The sequence below is a fragment of the Pelmatolapia mariae genome, linkage group LG20, assembly GCF_036321145.2.
Source record: "Pelmatolapia mariae isolate MD_Pm_ZW linkage group LG20, Pm_UMD_F_2, whole genome shotgun sequence".
Taxonomy (NCBI): Eukaryota; Metazoa; Chordata; class Actinopteri; order Cichliformes; family Cichlidae; genus Pelmatolapia; species Pelmatolapia mariae.
In genome coordinates this window covers 8826194-8852619 of record NC_086244.1, presented here as the reverse complement: position 1 = coordinate 8852619, position 26426 = coordinate 8826194, and the positions used below count along the sequence as shown (strand labels likewise).

General features: G+C 37.4%; 3 protein-coding genes across 8 annotated transcripts in view; 1 reads left to right on the top strand and 2 right to left on the bottom strand.

Moving 5' to 3' along the window:
* Positions 1–20: 20 nt before the first annotated feature.
* On the top strand, positions 21–4233 carry si:ch73-206d17.1 (tyrosine-protein kinase STYK1). The gene is made up of 9 exons (XM_063463798.1): positions 21–60; positions 1582–1677; positions 1884–2057; positions 2144–2325; positions 2419–2502; positions 2706–2923; positions 3171–3211; positions 3346–3442; positions 4023–4233. The coding sequence occupies exons 1-9, from the start codon at positions 21–23 to the stop codon at positions 4192–4194; spliced, it is 1104 nt and encodes a 367-aa protein (XP_063319868.1). The 3' UTR covers positions 4195–4233.
* Positions 4234–5423: 1190 nt separating this feature from the next.
* tmem269 (transmembrane protein 269) lies at positions 5424–14246 on the bottom strand. Of its 4 annotated transcripts, none has more exons than XM_063464724.1 (7): positions 14193–14246; positions 13238–13289; positions 10248–10395; positions 9609–9706; positions 8442–8585; positions 8128–8328; positions 5424–7674 (listed from the first exon to the last, which is right to left on the bottom strand). In XM_063464724.1, the coding sequence occupies exons 2-7, from the start codon at positions 13266–13268 to the stop codon at positions 7565–7567; spliced, it is 732 nt and encodes a 243-aa protein (XP_063320794.1). In that variant the 5' UTR covers positions 13269–13289; positions 14193–14246; the 3' UTR covers positions 5424–7564. The 4 variants fall into 4 exon arrangements, with proteins under 4 accessions (XP_063320794.1, XP_063320793.1, XP_063320792.1 ...); XM_063464723.1 differs by lacking the exon at positions 14193–14246 and adding an exon at positions 13994–14186; XM_063464722.1 differs by lacking the exon at positions 14193–14246 and adding an exon at positions 13674–13835.
* A 5574-nt stretch (positions 14247–19820) lies between these two features.
* The window catches only part of hspg2 (heparan sulfate proteoglycan 2), a 93551-nt gene continuing 86945 nt past the window's right edge, over positions 19821–26426 (bottom strand). For 2 of the 3 annotated variants that reach the window (XM_063463500.1, XM_063463501.1), the window contains 8 exons: positions 26340–26396; positions 24528–24603; positions 24353–24431; positions 23947–23994; positions 23599–23669; positions 23420–23503; positions 23029–23132; positions 19821–22441 (listed from right to left, as the gene is read on the bottom strand). In XM_063463500.1, the coding sequence (XP_063319570.1) occupies positions 22269–22441; positions 23029–23132; positions 23420–23503; positions 23599–23669; positions 23947–23994; positions 24353–24431; positions 24528–24603; positions 26340–26396 (692 nt within the window). In that variant the 3' untranslated portion in view covers positions 19821–22268. The remainder of the gene's footprint in view (positions 22442–23028; positions 23133–23419; positions 23504–23598; positions 23670–23946; positions 23995–24352; positions 24432–24527; positions 24604–26339; positions 26397–26426) is intronic. The other variant, XM_063463502.1, reaches the window with a different exon arrangement.

Here is a 26426-nt window from a genome sequence, read left to right as displayed (position 1 = left end):
GCAGTTCTGTCCAATCGGAGATGTGGGAGGCGTTCCCAAAGCGCGTATATTACGCCAATGGTGAATGGCAAAGGGTGGCAGTTCTGTGAGTGTTCTCAGTCTGTTGCAAGGCGGAGTTCCCCCACGGGGACGCGTATTTTCACGTAGAACATGCTTGCAGATAGCCAGAGATGGGTAACCTATCTCTGTGTATGACCTTTGGTCTGCTGTTTGGATTTTTTTTCTCCAAATTTCTTTGTATTCCTATTGCAAAGTGCAACAGCTTCTAAGTGATTCCTGAATTTTACTTGGTTGCTTTAGGTCCGTGAAATGCGTTTGGAGATCTGGAACTAGGAAGGTTGTGTGTCGGTTAATTGTAGTAGTGGTTGTTGATTTTTTGTGCAAGTCTGCCCTCTTGTGGTTGCCAACAGATTGAGGCTGGCATGTCATCCAAAGCACCAGCTGGCAACATTCACTTGTAAAACTATTAGATTTTACATTTTAACTAATCTTACACATCCGATGCGAACAATTATATATGAATAGAGTAAATAAACAATATACATTTTATTTAAGCTCACTAATTTTATTTTTTACATGTTTTACCCCTTTTTCTTATCTCCCGTACCTGTTACCTACTTTGTCTTTCATATTTTGTCTGATGAAGCAGAGACGCATTTATTGTATGAGATGTGTGTGTGTGTGTGTGTGTGTGTGTGTGTGTGTGTGTGTGTGTGTGTGTGTGTGTGTGTGTGTGTGTGTTCATCACAGTTTAGTGACTAACCTGTTTTGGTTGCATTAAGTGTGAGCATGACTCCTGTTAATGTTATCGTTTCTGGTGCTTTGCTAATAATTAACAGTCAGTCAACTTTCCATAGCCACTCTCCGGTCAGCGCCCTCACAGGCAGACACAAAGCCGAGCCTGTATTCTGAAAAGCCGCTGATAAGAGCTGTGTTATTATGATTTCTTTTCTCTTTTTTTCCAGTGCTGTTAATTTTTACATTATAAGGTCTGTAAATGTTTGTTCACCCGCACAATAGAGTCTCTGGTGTCAGGTAGGAAAACTAATCTTTAACATTTAGACTGTGCCTTGCTCGTTTTTTGTTTTGTTTTTTTCATTTTCAAATGACTTCAAAGTTAATTAGTTTTACTCAACACCGGAATAAAATTCTCGGCTGGCAACCCTTGAATTGCTTTTGTTGATTGGGTCTGCAGATTCTCCCACATTTGAGAAATGCGACATGCTCCTAATGGACGTGGACACAAAATGTAGCAATGACACCTCTCTCTGTCCATCCTGTAAGTTTTAAACATGATAATGATTGCATTGCTATTAGCTGGAAGTTCATTTGCCTTGTATACATGACAGCTAGAGCATTTGACCCCTTCCTGATTTCTTAGTTTGTTGCATGTTTGTCACAAAGACAAAGATTACCGGAGTAAATACAAAATGCAGTTTTTAGATGATGATGTCATTTCTCAAGGGGGAAAAAGCTATGACAAGCAACCTGCCCCTGTGTGAAAAAGTAATTGTGAAATGGTGAAAGCAACAGCGTGTACTTTGAAATGTTCTGAAGCTACTTCTTTAACTTGTTTTGTAGATGAAGAGTCATCAGGCACACTTGCCCTCATTATAATCCCTTCCCTGTTGGCTCTGAGCACGGTGTTAGTGGTGGCTCTGATTTTTTATACTCTATGTAAAAATAAAGAACGACAACACAGGACTTCACCTCATTTTAAAAATGGTAGGAGCTGGAATAACTGTATGTCAATTGATTAAAACAGCGGGAAATCCTTTAAAAAGCTAACATATTTCTGTTGGAGTGTCTCATAGTAATGCCAAGTGCTTATTTACTTATATTTGCTCTTGTATCAGGCTAGCAGATTGTATCCTTGTCTACAGCTTCTGTAGGTCCTCCAAAGGTCCCGGCAGCTTTAGATCCCTGGGAAATCCCAGAAGAGTGTGTTCTTGAGGGACTAGAGTTTTGGCAGACTGGTTGCTATGGCCCCATTTGTAAAGGTCTGCTGAAAAAGAAAGGTGGAGCCTCTTCTGTCGTGGTGGTTAAGTGCCTTCGAGGTACTGTATAAATCTGATATAAAGCAAGGGTCATCACTGGAGTTAAGCTTGTCCAGTTTTTATTCTATTGATTTAATTCCATACAGATGCCTCTGGCAAGCCTGAAGCTAAAGAATTTGTTGAGTGGCTCTTCTTCTGTGCTTCAGTGTGTAAACATGAAAATGTGGTGCAGATGCTGCACTGTCAGACCAAACGTCTACCCATGTACCTGGTTTTAGATGCCTACAACCCAGGGAATCTCCTTCACTTCCTCTGGACACTTAGAAATGTAAGTGATCCAAACCTTCTACCTATTCAGTGGCAAAGGCAATCTTCAATTATTGAATGTAGTGCAATGACAAGGACTTATTTTTAACTCCAGAATAATTTAAGCACTGCAGATCCCTTGCAAAACTTCTCTGAGAGGTCAGTGTTTCTGGTGGCAAAACAGATTGCAGCTGGCCTGGTGAGTCACTTTTTTTAGACCAATTATTCCCAACAAACAACTGGAATAAAACGAGTTCATTTTAGATGTCACGCCCTACAGCAGATGACATTCTGCCATTTCTTCCCCCAAGATGCTGGGGAAAGTGTTGTTTATCTTGAATCTTGAATAACTGTTGCAACAAAAAGATTGACATGTTTAGCTGTAATTGGATCCTCTTCCAGGATTACCTGATGTCAGAGCACAGGCTGGTGCATGGCGATGTTGCTGCCAGAAACATCTTAATTGGCCCAGGCCTCTCGGCTCGAGTATCTGGCCTGGGCGTGGCATTTGAAGGACGCAAAGTGGATTCAGCAATTAGACAGAGGGCAGCAAAGGTGCCTTTGAAATGGCAGGCTCCAGAGCGGATTATGCTGCTGCTCAGTATCGACAGAAGCGACGTGTAAGGGCAGAGTTATGGCTAAGGAAACAAAACACAAAGACACTTGATATATATATATATATATATATATATATATATATATATATATATATATATATATATATATATATATATATATATATATATATATATATATTTTATTTTTATTATTCACATTTTTTTGTTTGCTCTTGTATGTGCATTACATGTTTTAAAAATCATGTTTCTATGAGTCACAGTGTTTTGTTTTGTTCCCCCCGCACACCAGGTGGTCATTTGGAATCCTTCTATATGAACTGATCACTTTAGGTAAAGCACTGTCATCTTATCTGCCAAAGTTTTATAGTACATCTTATCTTAATCCAAATCTACTAATTACTACAATCAAACCATTAACAACATTACAGAGCCAATAAAAAAAATGCTTTTTTCACATACCTCAGGATCCCCTCCATACCCTGAGCTGGAGCCTTCAACAGTGCTTCCAAAGCTGCAGGCATCTTATCGAATGAAGAGACCAAAGAACTGCGGTGGACTTTTGTACGTGTAATTCACCTAAAAGCATGCAATAGACAGGGACGTATGAACAAATCTATATGCAGTATATATATGTACATGCATCAAGTACAAGTATAGTGAAAGTCAAAGTCAGTTCAAACTCACAAAAACTGTATTAAGATTTAAACAGCACTTATTAAAAAGTCCCTGCAATGAGGATGATTTAAAGATGCAGTTTGATGTTTTTGGATTTGATAATAATTCAGATGACAAGATTGACACTCGTCTTTTCATGTTTAATATAAAACTGCTGCAAGAAGCTATCAGGCTTGTCTAAGAACCAGCACCTCTAAAGCTCACTAATTAACTTGTCATATATCATTTATTGATTTGGATTATAAACATAAGTTTTAAAACTTCAAAGGTGCTGGTAGCCAGATTTCATTGCCACTGGGCAGAATCTGGCTCAGTGTTTACCTCTAACTTTAAAAGTCTTTGTGACAGGCTACCCAGGAGTGTGATTGGTTAGCTTCATATGATAAGCAGCCATGACAGTGATACTGATTTGCTTGTGAAACAGATGAAACGCAGATGAATTCTAAATGTCTCCATATGTATTTAGGTATGACCTGATGAAGTACTGTTGGATGTGGAGCTTCAAAGAGCGACCAGCATTTTCAGCCATCATCAAGCTGTTGGAGTCCTCGCTGCACATTGCTGATACAACACCGATTTGTATTTCTGAGGTCATTGACATAACTGAGTATAAGAGAATGGCAGGACTGATCGAATAGACCTACACTCATCCGCCACTTTCTCGGGTATACTTGTTGTTGGGGGCACAACAACAGGTGCTGGTCGATGCAAATATCGAATCAGCTAATCACATGGTAGCAACTCATTAAATTTAGGCATATAAGAAATGGTCAAGATATCTTTCTGAAATTCAGACCAGAAGAAGAATCAGAAGAAACTTTCAAATTTTGACTTTAAACATGATATAATTGCCAGATGAGCTGGTTTGAGTGTTTTAGATACTGATGATCTACTAGGATTTTACTATTTTACTAGAAAAATGCCTTACTGATGACAAAGGCCAGAGGACAGGTTGCTTTGAGATGATAAGAAAACAGCAGTAACTCAAATAAACTAGCACAGCCAAGGTATGATGTGAAGGCACAATACACCAAACCCTGGAGTTAATGAGCTATAGCAGCAGAAGACCACACCAGGTGCCACTCCTGTCAGCTCAGGAAACTGAGGCTACAGTCTCTCCAAAATTGTACAACAAAGATGGAAAACTGTTGCCTGTTTAACAAGTGTCAGCTTTTGCTGCAACATTTAAATGGTAGGGTCAAAAGTTAATAAAAAAAACCTCTAAAGTGTGGATCCATCCTGTCTTGTATCACCTCGATAGCCTGCTGGTGATGACACTTTCAGCTCCTTAGTACCAGCTGAGCTTCATTTAAAGGCCACCTGAGTATTGTTGCTAACCATGTCAATCCCTCTATGACTACATTGTGCTTGTCTTCTAATGGCTGCAATGCTGAAAACCTCAAGTCATCTCAAAAATGTTGTTTTTGAACTCGACAATGAGTTCTCTGTATTCTAGTGGCCCCCTGTGGCCACAAACTCTAAAACCAGTAGAACACCTTTGGGACGTGATGGCCCAGAAGACTTGCATCATGCATGTGCAGCCAGAAAATCTGCAGCAACTGTGTGATGCCATCAAATCAATATTGACCAGAATCTCTAAGGAATGTCTCCGGCACCTTGCTGAATCTATGTCATGAAGAATTCTGAAGGCAAAAGGGTAAATTTTCCAGTGAGTGTATGGTAAATATGTCAGTAACATTCACATTAGAGATCAATCGCATTAATAACCGTGTATGGGTTTAGTTGAGACATTGATAGCAATCCGACATGTTAAAAGTGATTACATGAGTTCTAACTTTCCAGTTCAGTAAAAATATAATGAATCAAGACAATAATTCCAAGTATTTTTTTTTTATTAATACAGCCTTGTTGTCAAATTGTACAGATCTAAAAAGCACAGATTTTAGTAATAGTTGAGAACTTTTCCACTATCTTTGGGCAAAGTGCAGTTTTTGTATCTATAATGCTCTTGGCATGCAGACATTACTGTGACTTTACAGTTTCAAAACCAGAAACACCCACACAGAAAAGCTGAATCCACCAATGAATGACAAGTAAATCTGCGCTCAGTTCACTGTCGATTTTAATTGTAACACTCGTTATTGTAAACCATGTCGAGAATGAACTACAGTGATTTTAAATCATAACTGAATCAGAAGACATTACATTTGTTTTTGTTTTTTTATTTCTTAACAAAGGTCTTGTGTAAAATTGTGCTCCACTTGATTATCATTGCTTCAAATAGCTCTTTAAGGCAGAATAATATGGTTCCAAAAAGCTGTGGCTTACAAAAGACTAATTAAAGTAACTAAAATCACTGAACCTAAACTGCGAGTGATTTCATGCCCTACTTTGACACCTCTGAGTGTGAGCTCAAGAATGATGGTTTTTTAAAAGACGGGCAACAAATCATAATTTACACAAGTGCTATCTTTAGGCCTGAAAAACTGTTACTCTGTGCTCACATGTCATCGGGCTTCTGAACAAATTGGTACAAAACTATATAATCTTCTCATTTCAATTCAATTTTATTTATACATCACCAAATCACAACAACAGTCGCCTTTATATTGTAAGGTAGACCTTACAATAATACATACAGAGAAAAACCTAACAATCATAATCATTTGTTACTCACAATGCAGAGAGGCACTAACACCCACTGTGAAACACAATGAGAGATTTCAAAAATGCGTTCTTACTAAATAAGATCTACAAAACAAGTGATTTGTCTCAGATCAGATATATAGTGGCCAAGATCAAGAATACCATCACACACATTATTTCCTCCACCAGCCTCTTTGGGTTTAAAGTCTGCTGCACTATGCTTGTGATCAAACTCAGCACTAACTCTGACATTATCTTGCCTTTAAGTTGAAGCAGAACGTGCAGCAATTTTACCCACTAGATGGCAGGAAAGGTTTGGAAGCCTCTCTAAGGGTAAATTCACACTACATGAGGCAGAAAACTGCTGGGGATTTAGTATTTCACCTTGACTCCTTATGCCACATAAGATGTTCTAAAGAGACCTGCTGTGACATCACTAATTCATCACCATTACAGTCCAGTGTGGATTTACTTACTATTTAAACCATAATGCCTCTTAAAACAGAGGCAAATGCATATAATAACCCAATAAAAAAATAATCACACATTGATGAAATAAGGGGATCTATTGCATCATATAGTCTTGAAGCTTAAATAAAAGCCCCTAACTTACAAGGGTTCTGGTCAGTAAGTTATTTAAAACATATATTCAAACAGCAAATCAAAATTGTGAAGGACACTACAATCATATTAAATAATTATATTTTCCTTAATCACTGGATTTAAGACCTCCCCGTAAATGGTACAGATCTCAATCCAAAAAACAAACGTTAAAAAATATAATTTTCATCAAAATGGGTCTACTGGATGAATTAAAATGACTTTGTTATAAAGTATAGATACAGAGAGGGCATGAAATTCTGAATCTCAATGAGATATTACTTTTGATTCATGGATTAGAGCACATACCTACATAATTGTTACTATTTCAGTAGCCATTTCTTTAACTACACTCAACACCATGAAATAAATATTATTAAGTCATTTGCACAACCACAACAAGTTAGAAGTAAGAAAATATTGGAAATATATATATTTTTAAAAATAATATTTAGAATCGTACTGTAGAAGTGCTTGCTGCTATGTGCTCCCAATACTGACCAAGATTGGATTAATACTGAAGAAGGGGGTTTAATAGATGACAGGATGAAGGTTAATCCTCACCAGTAACATAAAATGCCTTGCTCATCATTCTTACTGATTTTAGGCTCCCCCAGAGGTGTCATTTCAAAAAAACAAAACAAAACAAAAAACGTTAAGCAGAGTGTATGCATGTGATGCATGAATTAGCTTAAATGCTCCACGGCAGTAAGGTGCAGCAGCAATCTGTAAGCCTTGGTTCACCTGGACGGGCTGAGGTAAACCTGTTTGGGAGTGTTTTTAAGCGTGCCAGCATCCCTTTTACACTTTACTGCTCCATAGGGATGTTGGGAACAAAATGTAGGAGACAGACCACAGCAGGTAGTACATACACGCAGGAGGGAAGGAAGAGCAGAACAACATGATGATTCCTGAAAAGAAAAACACAAAAAAGAAACTGAATGTCTGCGCGAAATGAAGGTGTTGCACTCATTATCTGGGCTTCAACAACATTTTTTTCCCCAACACTTCTTATTGATATTGAGGTGTTTACTAGATGCTTCGATCTGCAGAATGGACTGATCAGCCAGCAAGCCATCTTTATCACAGCACAAAAACATTTGAATGTGGAACAATCAGGACATTTTTTCCAAAAAGCAGCTTCAATGAATTTAAATTCAAATTTTGGCACAAAGCGATTTAAATTCACATTTGGACTGGGATAAGTTACATAAATGTTTCCTTGTGGTTTAGTTTAGAATTAATAAACACATGCAGTAAGTGGCTCAAACCTCATTAAAAATAAATAAGTAAATAACAGTAAAAACATTTATTGGTTTTGGTAGTTCTGGTTAAGATTCTCAGATTCTTAAAAATGACTTTACCTCCAGCGTAGACTACTTTCTTCCAGGCCTGCGACTCCAGCACTCTGTCGTGAGGGTAAAAGTTCTGGCTGATCATGAAGAGGATCATGGCAACTGCAATGACTCGGAGCAATGCCATGTTTCCCCCCGACAGCAAAGAGGCACTTGCCAAGATGGCCGACGAGTAAATACAGGGCAGGCCACGATACATGAAAGGGATCCCTATGAGGAAAAACAACACAAACTATGTCCTTACTTTGCAAAGTGATGATTGAAATTAAAGACTAAATTGAAAAGGACAGTGTTAAATAAGACTACAATTTTTTTTAACTTACCACTGGAGAAGAAACAGAGGCGGACAAAGACAGAAAGGACGTAACACATGCACAGGATGTTGTCGAGCAGATCAGATGTTCTCAGGAGCAACGACGTCGCAATCCCAAAGGTCGTGAAGTCAGCAAAATCATCTAGCTTTGCACCTGAACATGAAAAAGGAAGGTTTGGCATGTTTGCTGCTGATAGCTGTACTAATAAGCTTTAGAAAGGCTTGTGTCACACTGCTTCTATTAGAATAGCACATTAATCGTGAAAGCCACAGTAGGTGTATTATGTCTCTTCAGCACTGATCTTTGCCAGTGCCATGTCATGTGACAGTCGTGCAGTGAACGTGCAAAAATTTCTCAAGTGGAAATGTCAGTGTCAGCCCAACAGGCAGGCATTCTATAAACAACATTCTCCACTGCCTTATCTCTTTATCCCTCAGGAGCACGTAGCATGTTTTCAGCGGATGAGGATGAGGCGATTCGGGCCACGGCACAGATGAACGAGGTGGAATTCCACAGTCCAGGGTCAACAATTTTAGCAATTTCAGATATGCCGAGAACCCAAAGCAACAGGATAAAATAGACAATTGGGCCATGATCCCGTGGAATTAGGCTGCTTAATCAGAAAGTTATTGTTCATTTGACAAAATACGTGGGGGGCACAACAACACCCACCTGCAAAGTCATGCAGAATAGGCTTGTCGAGACACAAAGCCCCCTGAAATGTGCAGCCAACAATGTATTGTGATGCACCTGAAAACTATTTTGGGATCTCAGAAATTGGGAATTTGCAGACTGGAAGCAATGTCAAAGCTATTTATACTTTCCCTTTTACTATGTAAGGCATTGGGCTCTTGTGTAAACAAGCCACAAATATAGTCCTTAAAGCGTAAATATGCAAGTATTTAAATATGCAATCATCTTGGGGGTATGTCTAGAACACAGAAATAACTTAAAAGAAGTTAACTTGATGAATCTCAAATAACATTGCATAAATTATTCATGACTCTTCTGTTGGAAACATAAGCAGAGTTTTCAATAGCAAAGGTTCCTTTTACTGGATCTCTTGTGTGGCCAAATTAAAAAAGCTCAGACAAAAAGATTGTGCAGCAAGCCCTGCCAACACCACAGTGGAAGTTTATCTTTGGTAAGTGCTATTGACCACAACACTCCACTTACCCAGTGCAGAGCATGCATTGAGTTGCCTGGCAACTGCTCCATCTGCCAAATCCAGGAGGTAGCCAATCAGAACGAGCCAACACGCAGCGTGATGGTGCCTGAACAAAGCCAGTCATTGTTAGGTTGAACAATTAAATAAAAGGGTTAAATGTCTGCAAGTTCAAAAGTTCTGACAATGTTAGAAAAGTCTCTTTTTTTATATACAGCAGATGGCCATTTTTGGGAAAGCAAATTGTGCCTTTAAACTAAACTTAGAGCGGCTCGTAATCTGTTATAAATATTGTGATTTTCCTTGATGGGCTAAACACAGGATGTTAATAACATTGGATGGATGTGTTTGAAAACACAAACAATAAAACCATAATAATAATAACAATAATTGAAAACACTTATGTGTTTGCTAAATTATAGCTCAGCTTCTGAAATACTACTTTTATTTTTTCTGTTGTGTTTTCTGATTTATTCCTGGGTTTTGTGAAATTTTGATTGATTTTATTGCGTTGTGTTTAATGACTAAAGTTTGGTTATTGATGCACAACATCATTAATTTCCACACTCATTCACATAATGATTCCTCCTTACAAACTCCACCCATCCAACAGCTGACAAGTAAAATCCATTACTCCTTTATTTACTCACCCATTAAGGCTGCTGAGAATCGAGGCCATGCCCATGACCATGTTGGCAACTGACAGTGCATTAGCTGCATTTTTACGCGCAAACTCCTTGATCTGAAGTTCTGTGGCCCGATCGCTCAGAAAGAGTTTTTTGGTGCACTGAAAGAAACCTGAGACCAAACGATAACAGCAGTTAGTATTTTTCTGTGTTAGGTCAACAATCTCTGCTGAGGTTTTAGAAAAACAAAAGCTAAAGCCCTACTGACAGAAGACCACACCAGATGGCATGCTGATGCACGTGTCTGAGTAGGTATAGTTTAGTAATCATATTTTGGGATTTAGACAAACTTTAGTTCGAGCACAAGAAGAAAAAAATGTAACAATTGAACTTGAACTTGAACCTTAAGTATACCATCCATTACTCGAAAGAAAAGAACTATTTACACACTTTATCATGGGAATCATAATGCAGGTCTTTTAATTTTGTTTTTTAAAGGAAAATATTACTCCCTCCTCTTATGTAAAAGAAATGGCACTTACCAAGATGCATGATTATTGGCTGGAGACCAACCTTACGATACATTCATCCATTTTCAGATCACTACAATGCATTTGTTACTGTACATTAAGTCAGGTGTGTGCAGCCTTCCGCATGCAACATTAAGGACTGCCTCATTATCTGCTTGTTATATTATCATTTATACAAATGAATCAAACATATTACACATGTTTAACTGTAGCAAAACACTGTCCAAAATCACATGCAATAACCTCTGAAAAATAAATAAGTCAATAGCATACAAAATCTGAACAGGATGAATGTAAGTGTTAAATCTCAAATGTGAAATCTTATCATGGATCAAACACACACAAATACTGGTGTGGGGAACAAGTATGGATACTTAGGGGACTACTACATACAGCCTTGGCTACGGTGAGAGTGAGTTGGACCTACTGCGTTGACACATACCAGACAAGAGATCAATTAGCCTGTTAACTCTGGTCAAAACATACTGACCTTACACAAGGACATGGCAGCAGCATTCACACAGCTTAAATTAATATTAATATTAATAACACAGCAGCCCAGGCTTTAATGGGGACTGTGTCATTAAAATTATGCTGCAACCCACCTAGTTTCCTTGTTGGTTTGTTTTTTCATTATAGTGTCAATATTAATAGTTTATAAACAGATTCTATCAGTTTGGATGACTAGGAAAGCAGTATATAAATGCTATATAAATTCACTATTTATACATAACGCTTCTCATTGTTGTAATTCAATTACATGGTTCTTTATCTTTTCCTATATTTTGCTTGATACAGCGAGTCAGTACTCAGACCTTTAAGACATTTTATAAGGGCTTTAAATATGGTCTGTTAAAATAAGGAACAAGTTTAACAGTGTTTATAGTTTTCAGGTCTGGGACTGTTTAGTTCAGCTGCAACCATTAAATAATGTGAAAGGGGATGAAGCTTGTAAAAAAAACCTGATTTATTTTGAAATTAAATAACCTTTTTCATCAAATATAAACAAGTTTAAATTAGCATTTCCTGTTTATTCAGGATGTAAAATTTAAAGCATTCAAAGAAAATACAAACAAAAATATAAGACAGAAGGATGTTTCAAATACTGTTTCAAAGCAATGAATACACTATTAATATTGATAATATAAGCCACTGCAGTTCAACAATTGGAAATAAACTGCATTTTATGTAAAACAAGCTTGCAGTATTAAGACTACATTAACTATTGCAGTAAGCAACATGGAATGACTGCTGACACGGCTTCTTTCCAGCCCAAAAAATCCCCCTCAAAAAACAAAAACTGGCCCCATAAATTAAAAAAATAAATAAATTCTTTTCTATCTGCCTCCTCTTTTGTGAGCTTTTTAAAAAATATATTTTTAAAACAAGTCACAGTGCTGTCCAAGACAATATGCACAGATAATGACCTGCAAAGCTTCAATATTTTTAACCCTTCAAGTGTTTTTCACCCTGAACTTCCTGTGATTCCAAAGCCAGGCGAATTCAAGAGACTCTTCATCTGAAAGAAAACAGCGTATGAGACACAGCAGAAAGCCAACAATAACTTGCACTTTAACTTGACAGCATGCTTTTTTACTTTTCATTCTGAACTTTAAATTACTATCTAAATCTTTTTTTTACAGGAAAAACAAAGCACATCAGTTAATGCAGGTAACATTCTGCATTAAATCGGGAAATCATGGAATTGTCAAGCTTCCCATATAATCCAGTTGGTTAACTTTTGTCACCGTAAGCACCATTAGAGAACCACGCATGCAGCTTAAACTAGCTAAAAGATTTTACTGGCAAGTTGTAATCTAACCACTCAATTCACTCTCTTGGCCACTAATAAAAAAGAGGATAAAGCCAGAGCCAGAGATGCACTGTCAATTTCAAACAGGTCTCTATTTCTGGGTTGCCCCTAATGAGTACAAAGCATGATGGGAAGACCTTTGTTATGTAATACCCTATGTTTCCTGGTAACAACTAAAAAGACCAAATGGAAAACAGGGAAAATTTAGAGCTCACGATTCACAAAGGGGGATAATCTTAAGTGAATGCACTGGACAATTTAAACTATATACTTTTTAGATTGAACGTGTTCTGAAATGTTGACATATAGTAAAAAATATATGGTGATGAATTTACAATTAATGCATAAATGATGCACAGCTGTTAACGAAGGTTAACTGGGCATACTGAATATGGTGTGGTGCTGAAGTAAGCATTATAATTAGTATATGTACAAATTATAGTTAGTATACAATAATGAATAATAATACTGAAGTTGTAACATGAGAAGAAATTTCTCCTATAAAAAGTGTTGGTCGTGCTGTGTATGTTTATAAAACTTTTGTCCAAACATCATCATATTTGTTTTCCTGCCCAATTTGATCCCAGTACACCTCAGCTTCCATCCCTGACACCCGTGCCGAGGTGTACAGTAATCCAGATTAAGAGAAGAGAGTGAGAAAGGAAACCTACCAGAGGAGGACGTCAGGAGGACCATGATCATGTCTGGCTCAAAGTGCAACAACTGAAAGACAAATTAAAATAAGAGTATTTTTATTACATATACAGTACTCTTCCGGATATATAGATCCTTATTTATAATTGCAGATATACTGGGACTATTTGAGAATTAAGATTAGAAACGATCTTCATAAACATCCCAAAGATCCTAAACAAGACAACCATCCTTTCGTAAATCCTTCTGTCTGTTCTTTACCAAGTCTAACTAACAGAACCTTTCAGGACTGTCACGCTACAACGGAATCTTCAGGTAATAAAACATTGTTTTGATGCATGCGCAAAAGTTATACTTTCCGCCGTAATTCTCCGCGATTGCATGAAACCCTAAATAGATGACACTGACGATCTTCGAAAACAAATCTTATTCCGCCTCTGCGCTCGAAACCACCTGCTGGTTCATCCTTCACGTCTGGTCAGCGGGAACCTTACTGCGCAGCGCTCGATCCTAAGAATCGGACTGATTCTGCAGGGTCAGACAGCCTCATCCTTCAGGACAAACACATCCCCGAAGACTTAAGAATAAAATATACACCGATCTTAAATGTGTAGAGGTGTTTGAGCCCCCACCCCCAGCATCGATGTACCGAGGTTTAAGCAAGATGTGCAACTGCGTCACAACCACCTGGACAAAAGCCCAGCGAGCCTAAAATATTGGTATAAAATGCACTTATTTCATCTAAATTTCATACAAAATGCATCTTATCTTACCTTCGAAGGAGCTCCACTGATTACTTAATGTATACAAATCAAAGGATGGAGAAACGCACGCACTGGGATCCTATAATCTTATTTTTCCTCGTTATGTATTTTTATTCTGTTTTTCAGCAGATCAATTTGAAAATGAATTTAAAGCCTGAGTTTAATGTTGCCACGGCCTCAGTTTCACAGTCATCACACAACCGGTTACCTGTCAACTTCCCAGCCACTTTTTCAGCGGGTCCTTTTAAAGTCCAAGGATAAGTCCGCTGGAACATTCCACCGGAAATGACGCCCCTGTTGTTTCTGGATTTTTCTGAAATAATGTTGCTCAACTCTGTTGACGGTTACCGCTGAAGTGGAAGTGACATTGAGGAAAAAACACGAATATTATTTATTTATTTATTTGCATGCTAATACGACGTGCGAACACAAGTTAATATGTAGCAATATGGAAACCTCAGTGATTAGAAGGCTATCAATATTTCAGTGACGCAAAGCTGTGGATCACTGAAGCATCTTTCAAATATGCAACACTGTTTATCATCTAAATATTTTTGTTTGTTTGATGACTTTAAGTGGCTGCTTTTATGTTTGCAACACGTTTGCATCTTAACCTCTTAAGCCCCAACTACTTAACATTTCTGAGGCATTAAGCTGTCACAATGAAAAATAAATTTTGAAACACAAGTGGATGGAGAATGTCTGTTTTTCTTTACATGAATTAATTTTTGTTGGCATTAAAATCAATTAAACTAATCCACACATCCATTTATGTGCTTATAAAATCACCACAAGTCAAAAATCTTAACAGACAATAACACTGAGTCAAATTAGGATTTAAAAAGTGGTGTGCTTTCTGACTTTTTGTCTTTGCTAACTGCCTCCGCTTAGCATTTTTTATTCTTTTCACTGCTAACTCTAAAGTCAAAAATCATTGTTGGTCTTACAGGCGCCTTTTAAAAGACCAAAGCTCAGATAGACTATTTACTTAACCCTAAACTGAATAAGTAATAAAAAAAATGCTTTTGTTTGCTTGTGTGTTCGTGGTTTTTTTTATTATTATTCTCAGGTTGATTATAGTGTATTACTGCAACACATGATATAGTCCTTATAGAGTGACATAAGTTGAGTGACAAAATGTTAACAAGTGACTCTAAATGTACAAGCTCTACCTTTTCTCAAGAAGTCCATGTACATGAATTCAGTTTACTTAACAAACTCACTTAAGCACAGATTAATGAAGCATTCACTACTGTGTGTGTGTGTAAATAGACAAATGGTTGGGATTTAATGTTTGGGTTGGACATGCAGTTCAAATTTATTTTACAACCCCTACAAACAGAGAACACACGAGCCGTGTGTTGTTACACATACCTTCTGTTGCTGTTACTAATATAAAGTTCAATGAATACTGTGACTGTAAAAAACACAACTCGAGAGATTTTTGTTTTGTTTTGTCAACAAATCCTCACCCTTTAAAAAGGAATGGCTCTAAGTGAATGAGCTGATGCTTACAGTAACCACAGCTTTTCCTTGGTTTTCTTCCATTAACCACACGCTTGCATACATGTTAGGGGGCAGAGTCCACATTTGGAAATGTACTTACAGTTAGGTGCACATGACTTATGAGACAAACAATATCACTACCAACTGTTTATAGATCAAACTTTCCATAGTGTGTCTGCAGTAACATGAAAACATGAGACAGATCATTCAGTGAAAATATACCAAAGGCAGTGACGTACAAGTTGTAGCTTTTCATTTTGTATAGATATATTATAAAATATTCAATTTTATAATATAAGCATCCACTGGAAGAAGGAGTGATTTACCATATTGTTATTAGATTTATTGTAAAAAGAATAAGTTTTTGGACAATAGTCTATTTTTTTTTTATCATTTTGCCTCTGTTCACCAGTGGATTTTAATAAATAGAACCGTTAAGATGTGGTTAAAGTACCAAAGTTTGAGCTTTAATGCAAGGGCTGTTACAGTAATATTGCATTAAGTGCATTAACACTAACTCTTCATAGACACTTCACTGTACTTATCAAAACTTCGACACTTATGCACTCCATATTGTGCATAAATGCCATTTTACACAATATTTATCTGCTGACTTCTGTATTTCTGTATTCTGTGTTGTTCTGCTCATATACTTATTCTTATATTTCTCAAATTTCTTATTCTTATATTTTGTATTGTTTTTTAAGTTTGTTGTATGTTGCTTGTGAAGCTTGCACACAACAATTTCACTCACATGTACTGTACCAGTGTACCAGTAATGTGATGTGACAATAAAAGTGATTTGATTTGAACTGTTCAGGTCTTACAGCTTTTTTTTTTCTTTTTTTTTTTCAATTAGAGGCTCCAGAGTAGTTGCACTTTCATGGTCAGGCATAAATGGGGTTAAAAAAAAAGCAAAATAAACAAAATTATAGAAAAAATAATGTAGGAGCGGTCAAATCAGAAACCTACTTCATTCTTAATAAGAAGAAATGCGTTGTTTTCAGATTTGTTTTCCATAATTAATATAACCTAATCAAAACATCTAGCCAAGTCTAGAACATTCTTGAGGAGATATGCTCATCATGGTAAGACTCTTCATTCAAGAGATGTCAGTATGCATGTAAATACAATTCATTCACAGTAAGGTGCAAACCAATTATTACACTCACCTACATGGATTTTGTTGCTTTTAAGAAAACAACTTATACAAAAACGCAAAAAAGTTTTGGACAGATGAAAACAAAGAATAACTTAAAGTAACTGACACATTATCTGTCAAACATGGTGAAATAATATTACAGCTTGATTGTTGAGTCCAACCTCCTCAAGAATGTTCTTGACTTGACATTGTAAATAGGTTTTTATTATTTCAGGAAAAACTTCAGTAAATTCTGTGTGTTCCTTCCTTTTAAGAATGAGCTAGATTATTTGTCCATGCCTAAACTTTTTTCCTGTCACTCTGATGGGTTTATTTAGGTTTTTCAGCCTCCTTCATTTGCACCTGGCCATAAAACTGCTTGTCAGTCAACCGTCCAATGACTTTTGATCCTCTGCAAATGTATAAAAAAGGGGCTTTAATTCCTCAACAGTTAATGCCATACTTGTAAAAGCCCTTCAATTACAGCTCAAAGTCTGCTCTTCAGTCACAGTCAGTTCTCTGTGGTGGTGAAAGGAGGCAAAATGATTAAAATAGGTCTGATCTGAATTGTATTCCTTATTTTTTTGAGTTTATTATTAGAACTAATAATATACATATTGAGAAGCTACAGTTTGTTTGTTACTCCCTTTGCTTCATATTCACTGAATAATCTGTTTTATGTTTTCATGTCACTGCAGAAGCACTTTAGAAAGTTTGATCTATAAACATTTGGCATTGATGTTGTTTGTCTCACAACTCACATTTGAAAAATGTCAGCCTTCATGTGTTCAGAGATACCACTGACATGACTCCTGTGGCCGAAATGGCCACAGGCTGGGAGCAGATGTGACTGTGATATAACATCTTCAAGCAGGAAGATTGTCCATATCAAATCACTATGTCTTGCAACAATAAACAGCTTTTGGGATATGACTCAAACAGATTTTTAAATCGTAGAGGGACACATGTATATTACAGTCTTATTCAAATTTTCTTCACTGGTTTTCTTGACAGATATGAGATTATGAAGTTGTTAGGGACGAGAAAGCAAATTTGTAAAGCTCACACTGGTGATGCTAACAAACAAAGCTAAAAAAAAACATGATAACTGAACATGAACAAGAGTTTTCCAGATTGAATTGCTTTCATCACCCTCATCTCATAGGTTATTACTGTTCATCAGCTGTGTTCTTTTTTCTGAGTTTATACAAATAAAACTAAATTTAAGCAAGAACACAGTTTAAGTTAAGGGCACCACAAACATGTTCATAAGACTGTAATAAGTTAAAATATTGGATGGAGTTTTGATGCTGATGATGTTTTTAGTGTTTGTTTGTTTGTACCATATGTTCATGCTGTTACGCTTTGTTGCTTTTAGTGAAGTGGAATTAAATGCAGAACAAATAAAAAGACTAGAAACAGATATATTAGCAGTTCCATCGCAGCAAACACAGAAGATATCTATCCATCCATTATCCACGTACACGCTTCACGTTTTGGGCCACTGGGAGCAGACAGCTGTCCCATCATGCATTTGTTTTTTTTTATTATTTGTTTTAAGGATGCATTTATAGTTGACAAGTACACACTGTTGTTGCTTCAACCTCACTGCTTTGCAACACAAAGTCTCTGTGTGTGTGTGTGTGTGTATGTGTGAGCACTCCAGTTTTCTCTTCTAAGGAAACCAGAGCTCAGAACCTCAGAAAACTCGAACACATAATCTTAATCACTGCACAACCAGTTTAAGATATGTCTATTCACCCTCCCACTTGAGACATTTTAATAACTATTTCATTTTAAGTTACTTAAGAGAAGGATTTTGACAATAGTTGGCTAAAGGACAATCAATGTTTGGTATAGTCTGAACTTCTGGACTGATGGACACGCTCCTCAAGTCCTGCCATCTCAGGTCAGTAGGTGTTCTGACTGCCTATGTTTGGTGACAACCTGATCAAAAAAGACTCTGCAGGCTGAAGAAGCATGTGATGTAATTTGTCAGCAGATTCTTGCAAAAAGTAAAGGAATATTTTAATTTTATTTCCAGCATTTCTGTGTGAGGAGTTTGCATTTTTTCCTGTCCCTATATCATTTATCAGTTATGCTTTCCTCCCACAGTTTAAAGACATTCTTATTATGCTCAATTCAATTTTACCATCAGTTTTTGGTCAAACATCCTACCAGCAGGTTTGAAACCTGGGGTAGTTAAGCCAACTAGTGTTTCTCAGCATAAGAATTAATTTATGAGCTATGACCTGAAATGAAGTTCAGCTTATTAATAACATTAAACTAACAATTTGTTGAACTTGTTTCTAATTTGTGATACTAAACTGTTTTGTGATTCATTTGAAAGGGCCTCACCCACAGTCTTTGTTACACTCACGTTCAAGAGGCCATTCTGGTGCTGCTCAATTTCCCTGCTAACTGTCTCCAAGACTCTGTGACACAGCACACAGAAAAGCCCACACAGAGAAGCATTCATGTAAGAAGAAACAATGATTCAAGTGTTGCAGTAGCAGTAGTCTATCCCAGCTCTTGAAATTTGTACTAAATGCTACCTGCATTTTTGATAGCCTTTTTCTTCTATTGTGGATTCGTTCTAGACTCACTGGTGAAACAAAGACACACAGCCCACCAATAATTTGAGACATTTCATAAATTTGATGGCCTTCTTTTTAAGAAACTGCAACTTCATGATTACTTTAACAGTGAAAGGTCCTTAAGGAAGAGAAACGTTATGTCTTAATCAGCAACTGGTGTCTGCTTAAATTTATTCATGATATTCTACTGTATTATCACTGTAATTCATGTTATTGAATATGTTATTGAATGTTTAGGTATAATTAGTGCCGTAACTAGGGGCTGGAGAGTATCCAACCACATAATGGGTAGGGTACGCCCTCCAGAAGTTACCAGTCTATTACTGGAGGAACACATCCTATTATTACTTTTTTACACCGTCACTTAACAAATAGATAACTAGACTGTCTAAGATGACAGAACTGAACCAATGGGACAGGTTATCATGGAATTGGATGGACTTGGATGGATCTGGACTTTTTAATAAGGTGTTTAAATCAACCTCTCAGAGATCATGTTAAAGGTATATCTGTACGATACAATGGATTATTTGTGAACAGTAATGTGAATTACAGCAAAAAAAAAAAAGTCTCACAACGTACAAATAGCACATGAATTTTGTTTTTAATTAAGAAACACCAAGGGCAAGAAGAGCATCTTTAAACATTGGAAATGAAACAGTCAAGTCATCTTGACATAGACATTTTTCAGTTGGTACACTTTCATTCATTTATCTGATACAGTAAGAATTTGCTTTTGTCTGCCGCTCAGAAGTGAAGGAGTAAAATGATCAATGAAAAAAGAAAAAACAAAACTAAAAACAGCAAGATAAAATCCAAAACCAAAAGTGCACCTTTCTTTATTTGTAATGGAGTAAAATAAACCAAAAGCAGCTATCAGTTTCTCACTAACCGCATTTGGTGACAGTGTACAGTGTATGTGTGAAAATCCAGTTTAAGAGCAGATACACAGAAGGCACCCACCAAGGGGCACACACACCATCATTATCTGCTTTAATGTCCTAACCTGGACCACAGCGTTAGCTTTCTTCATCCCGCTTGTTCATGATGACATCATTCTGTGCACTCATACATTTGGAGCCTAAGACTTTTTTCAATTAGTGAATAATAAGACCACTTTTCATCCATTTGACCAGGAAGCTCCAGTCAAATATCACATGTTAACCTTTAATGGAACCTTGTTGGGGTCATTTTTGAAGAAGTTTCCAGGTGGGCCCTATTGAAATTGAACATCAGGAGAAAAACAACAGGGTGTGGGAGGCAATACACAATAACCAAAGAAAAGAAAGTAGCAAGCTTCTGTGATTGTTCTAAAACAGTAGAATCGAGCCTAGAAAGCAATAAAAAAAAAGCAGGGGAAAAAAAAACACAAAATAAATTAAAACGGTGCAACTCTATGTGAAAGGATGGTGCTCATTTTAGGATATTAATACAAATATTTTAAGCTTACAAAAAAACAAAAAAAACCAAGAAAAGGGTTTGTGAATCCCAAAGTGATCGTGCCATTGTGTGGTGTGGTCAACTAAAGGCGGGCGAGCATGCTTTATTTTATTAGAGCTACACTATTGATCACAGCACCTGCAGGAGGCTTCCACTGCATTCACACATGGCCAAACACTAATCCAACTATGTGCTGCAGATGAATCTCTCTTTGGAGAGAAAACATCCCCTAGAACCACAGAGCCTTCAGAGTTTTATAGCTTAGCGAGGTGTCTCTAAAGCTACCAAACCTGTGTAAAACCTTGAGGCAGTTCTGCATTGATCCTCCTGAGGATATGGATAATGACACATGCACACGCACACAAACCCAAATGCACACATCTGACCCTTACTGCGGCTGAATGTGGAGTGTTCTGTGAAAAAACGGAAAGGTCTAAAACATACATAACAAACAAATTTACTTCACATATACACTCATTCTTAGTTGACACAGATATCTACCTGACTGGCAGATAGTTTAACACATAAAACAATATCTTCAATAACCACACATAAAAAATGACACATTTTCAGTTCACTTAAACTCCTTTTTTGAGATCTACTCAATCAAATAAGGCTGTTGAGGCAACAAACAATGCCATACCGCCATTAAATCAATCCCAAATGCCATGCACATCAACAAAAGTAATGACTGTATGCTGATCTATGCCAAATTACTAAATAAAACCTCTACATGTGACATATTAACTATTTGACTATGTGCTGTATTTTAATGTCTCACCTTAGCACCAAGATTTCTTTCTTTAAAAATAAAAAAAATACAGACAGAAGACAAAACAGCACTGCGCATTACTAGTGAATCAACAATAAACCAAGCTGAAGCAGCGGTACTTATAACCTTAGCTTTTAATCATTTGTATTTGACGTCCTGAGTTGTGTGCTGAAGCTGCAAGTGACTGTGACCATGTGCACTCCTCTCCCAACGGTTTAGAAAAGACTGTAAGCATGCTCGCAATGAAAAGGTTCCTCTACAGAAGTGAAGAAAGAAGGCCTAAAAGTCTTCAGGTATTAATACAGTTAGGCCTTTAAAAGCCCAGGACAAAGAGTATTAGAACCCAGAATAAATTCTAGGAAAGATGAAGAGCAGTTATGGTTAGTTTGCATGTTTCCCCCCACAAATATAATATATATAATCATATGTATATAAATAAAAATTCAGTGCTGTAAAAACATCTCCACCTCCTTAGGATCTGACCCATCGTAGAAGGCCTAATATGTTTTACTTTTCTCATGGCTAATTCTACTGCTGGAAGTATGTAAACTGTACTGGTTTTCCTGTGTTAATAGTCTTTCATTAAGAATACAACACCGAGGAAGAGAAGACGTGTTAATATTGTCTGAATTTTTCTGTCTTTTTTTGGTTTTACTGCACACAGAGAAATGCATCTTGTTGTGTAATCTTTTTTTTTTGGTAGCAGCAAAGCACCAAGTATGTGTCAGGCTCTATTTGTGTAAGTCTTTTTGTGTAGGTCTGCTGTGTGTGTGTGTATGATGTCTCTCCAAAGTCTCTATGTGTGTTTGTGTACGTGTGTGCAGCAGTTTATGAAGAGCATGGCTGCACGTTGATGCCATGGGCCGCGTGGGCTTGCAGGTCAATGGCCTGGGCTGGCTGCTGTCCTGGCCGAGCATTCATCAGTGTCAGGTTCCTCACACAGCCCTTCATTCCTGATGAAAACTTCCCTCCTGTCATAGCAGTCATACCTGGAGCTCCGCCTGTTGCATGGAGTCATACCCACATAGGTAACTTTATTGATTTGCACATATTGAAGAAAAGCAGGTCTGAAACTGACATACTGGAATAAAGCTAGATGATAGCTAAACATAGTGAGAAACTGTTTCTATTGTCTTACATAACAAAGATAATTAAAGGTAAAGATAATGCTATGAAGGCTAAAGAATTGTGTGAACTTGTGTCAAAACTGTGTTTGCATGCCAGCAAAAATATGTGAACTACTTTCACACAATGATGCCTCTGAAAAGCTCCATTGTTTTCAGGGAAACTAAGTAGCCACACAATCCTTTGACTTGTGTTACAACCCATTATTTATCTGACTGTCTTTGAACAATGACAGCTGGGATAAGTGCCAGCCCCCCTGTGACTGTGCACTGGACAAGCGGTTAAGAAAATGGAAGAATGGATTATTTATTATTACTTCATCACTATTCATATATTGTTTAACTTGGAATATTTCAAATGAATTGATCCAGTTGTGCAGTATTTTAGTATTTTAGACCTGTTTTTTCAAATGATCTGTCTATATTTTGCCACTTTGTGGACTCCATGCTGTCTTTCTACGCACCAAGATATATACTGCCTTTGGTGTTGACCATGAGGCTTTTGCCTTTAGATTCTCCATGTAGCTTGGCTCCTCCATCAATCTGGATATAGCCAACTTTTCCAGTTCTGTGACAAAAGAGCCACACAACACAAGTTAATTAAAGAAGTTATAGGACTCCACAGGTTAATAATCAACCTTTTCTACAACAGATGATCTGACAAGTTACAGAAGTTACAAGTTATAGTACAAAAAGTATAAGTTCATTTGATATAAATAATAGCTGTATTCTACTGGAACAGTTAAATAAGTAGCTATTGATGAAAGAGGACAACCACAACTCATAGTGCTTTATTTTAATAAATACATCTAGAAAGTAAGTAAATGACTGCAGGATAATGATATGCAATCATACCTGACTGCTGTGATCTTATGCCATCTGCCGTCATTGATTGACCTTTCAGATAAGATTTGTGCCTCTCCACTTCCCAGTTGGTAACTAGATAATACAAATCATGACCATAATTATGAGTTGTAAACATTTTTTCCTAATCTGCATGTCAGAAGATTTAGAGAATTTCAGACCAGACCTACCTGAAAACAAGGTGTCCATTCTGTAGGCCGAGGCTAATAAAGTCCTTGCGTTTGCCATGTTCTCCAGGTTCCTGAAATTAAATATGTTAGGTCACAACAAGGTCACAGCTTGTTGTGTGACTATGTATGAATTGCTGAACACGGACCAGCTGACCTGTGGTCATTTTGCAGAACAAGCGCTATAACAGCAAACATGAACCAATGCAGTGAGATCATTCCTGGCAGTGACATAAAATGTTCCATGCAAACTAACAATGTCAAAAGAGGACTGATGATATAGCACCGTACAAACAAAGATAAAATTCATTTGGCACACATGGCAAAAAAAAAAGAAAAAAAAGTGGATACCTTTTTAATAGCATGCACCTTTCGCAAAATGCGTGCACCATTGGTCTCCTGAGGAAAATTGAGGGGGTGAGTTAGAGAAGCAACATGCATTTATTTAGTGGTGTCAGATGGTGCCAGGCTTACAGCCAGCATGCCTGAAAATGACATAGCTTCAGCAGAAGATGTATGAATTTGATAGTGTAAGGATGAAAGATGTAGTAATGCATCAGTTATGTATTACTGTCCACACTGAAGTCTACAAATCACATGGAATGCTATGAAAATGGCAGCAATTGTAACTTTTTTTTTTTACAGTCACAGTGATGATTAAGAGTGCTCAAGTGCAGTAGCAAAGTTAGGTTGGGAATGAAAACATGGAGAAGAAATATGAGTATAAGGCATAGAACCAGACAGAACCAGGACTCACCACTCCCTGCCATAGGATCAGGCCGTCAGAGGAGCTGGTGTTGATCTCCATTTCAATTGTTTCTGGTGAATCGTGGGCACTTAAACAGAAAAAACAACAGCACCACAATAATAATTTCACTTTATCATTATATTAATTAATATAAATTCACTAAATGTGAAAATAAAATATTTACCTTCTTGGGAAAATGGATTTAGGGAGTGCAATGTATCCATTATTGTTGAAATGAGCTGCATACTGATAGGGTGAATCTGCAAAAAATACAATAAAATAAGCATAAAAACAGATTCAAATCACAGTAAAGCTGTTTCACCTTCACTTGAACTTATGGTGCCCTCTAGTGGTAAAAGTACAGAGAATTCCTGGTAAAACAGACTTGATTAGATGCAACATTTCTAGACAATTTCTATAGTCCCATTCTTAGACAGGAAAAAACACTATGTAACCATTTACACAGGCTTTTTTTTTTTAACTGTCTTTCTTGGTCTGACAGATACAGCAGCTACTCAACAATGAGACAAACCCAAAAACAGGGAATTGTTTTTCTCACTGACATTTTTTGCCTCTTGATTTTTTGTAAGTTTTTTTTTTAGTTTTCATTTAGCATGATACCTCGACTGTACAGATGTTGCACAGGTAGCCCCACTCATCTAGGATGGCACATCAATACATGTCATTGCTAGGTTTGTTGCGTCTCCAAACACAGTCTCAAGAGCATGCAGGAGACTTTAGGAGACATACAGTTATTCTAGGAGAGCTTGACAGTGCCGTAGAAGGTCCCTAAACCATCACCAGGACTGGTATCTGCTCCTTTGTGTAGGAACAAGCTGAGCACTGCCAGAGCCCTAAAATGACCTCCAGCAGGACACCGGTGTGAATCAAACAATGAGAAACAGACTTTATGATGGTCTGAGTGCGCGACATCCACTATTGGGGCCACTGCCCGATTGGCATTTGCCAAAGAATACTAGAATTGGCAGGTCCATCACTGGCGCCCTGTGCTTTTCACAGATGAGAGCAGGTTCACCCGGTGCACAGTGATGGTCTTGGGCGACATATCCATGGAGGGATGCTCTACAGGCTATGCAACAGAACCATGACTTTCTAAAAGTCACACTTTAACACACCTATGCAATGAAATGCCACTGCTTAAATGTCATTATCTTCTCAAAGATGAGAAGATAATGATGCATATGCAAATACTGCTTTTTTAAAGTGTAGAACAACAAAACTTCAAGATGCAGACTTGTGTCAATACTGGCCATCACATGAGGAAATTATTGACCGTTTCTTGCTCTTACAATGCCTCTGGCCTTTCACAGAGATCGGACAAAAATCATCACAGCCATGGCACCATGCACATATACCACTGAGTATATAATGTGCTTGAAATACATTCTGACTGAACCAAACAATCATCACATTGTACTTTCAGCAGACACTTTAAGTTGTTAGTGAGACCACAAATATTCTGACATGGAGCAGACTCAATGACCTGACTTAGTTTCAAAGAGGAAACAAGTGTTTTGCTTTAGGTTTTTTTTTTTTTTTTGGTTGTACAAACAGGCAGGCTTTTGGTTTACAGAAACAAGACTGTATTTGTAAGTATCCATCTTACAGGCACAGGCATAATGAGAGCGAAAGAGGAAAAGAAAAACAAGGGGAATTCCACATTTCTACCACTTCCAGAATGAAAATGGTGCAACTCCAATGCAGAGTGCATATATCAGTTTATCTCCCAAATGCAGGCTACCACCCTATTACCCCTTAGTTTAAATGCAGAATTCCCCTCTCCCAACTTTCAATGGGAATGAGAGCCTCAGTTGTTGGTGAGAATAAAGACGCTCGGATTGTGTTTTTGTGTGCATGTATGTTAGGTAAAAGACAGTTCAGGTGGAGCTTTGAAGGGACATGGGGCCCCTCAAACTCAGACAGGGCCCTGTTAGTCACGGTCGCGTCAGGCAGACTGAATATTTAGATACTGTACCATTCGCCTCGCTAGACTCCAAATTCCTCAGGGCCTCTGGGAAGCTGACGACCTGGCCTGTGTGTGCAGGATATAGCGGTGAGAGTG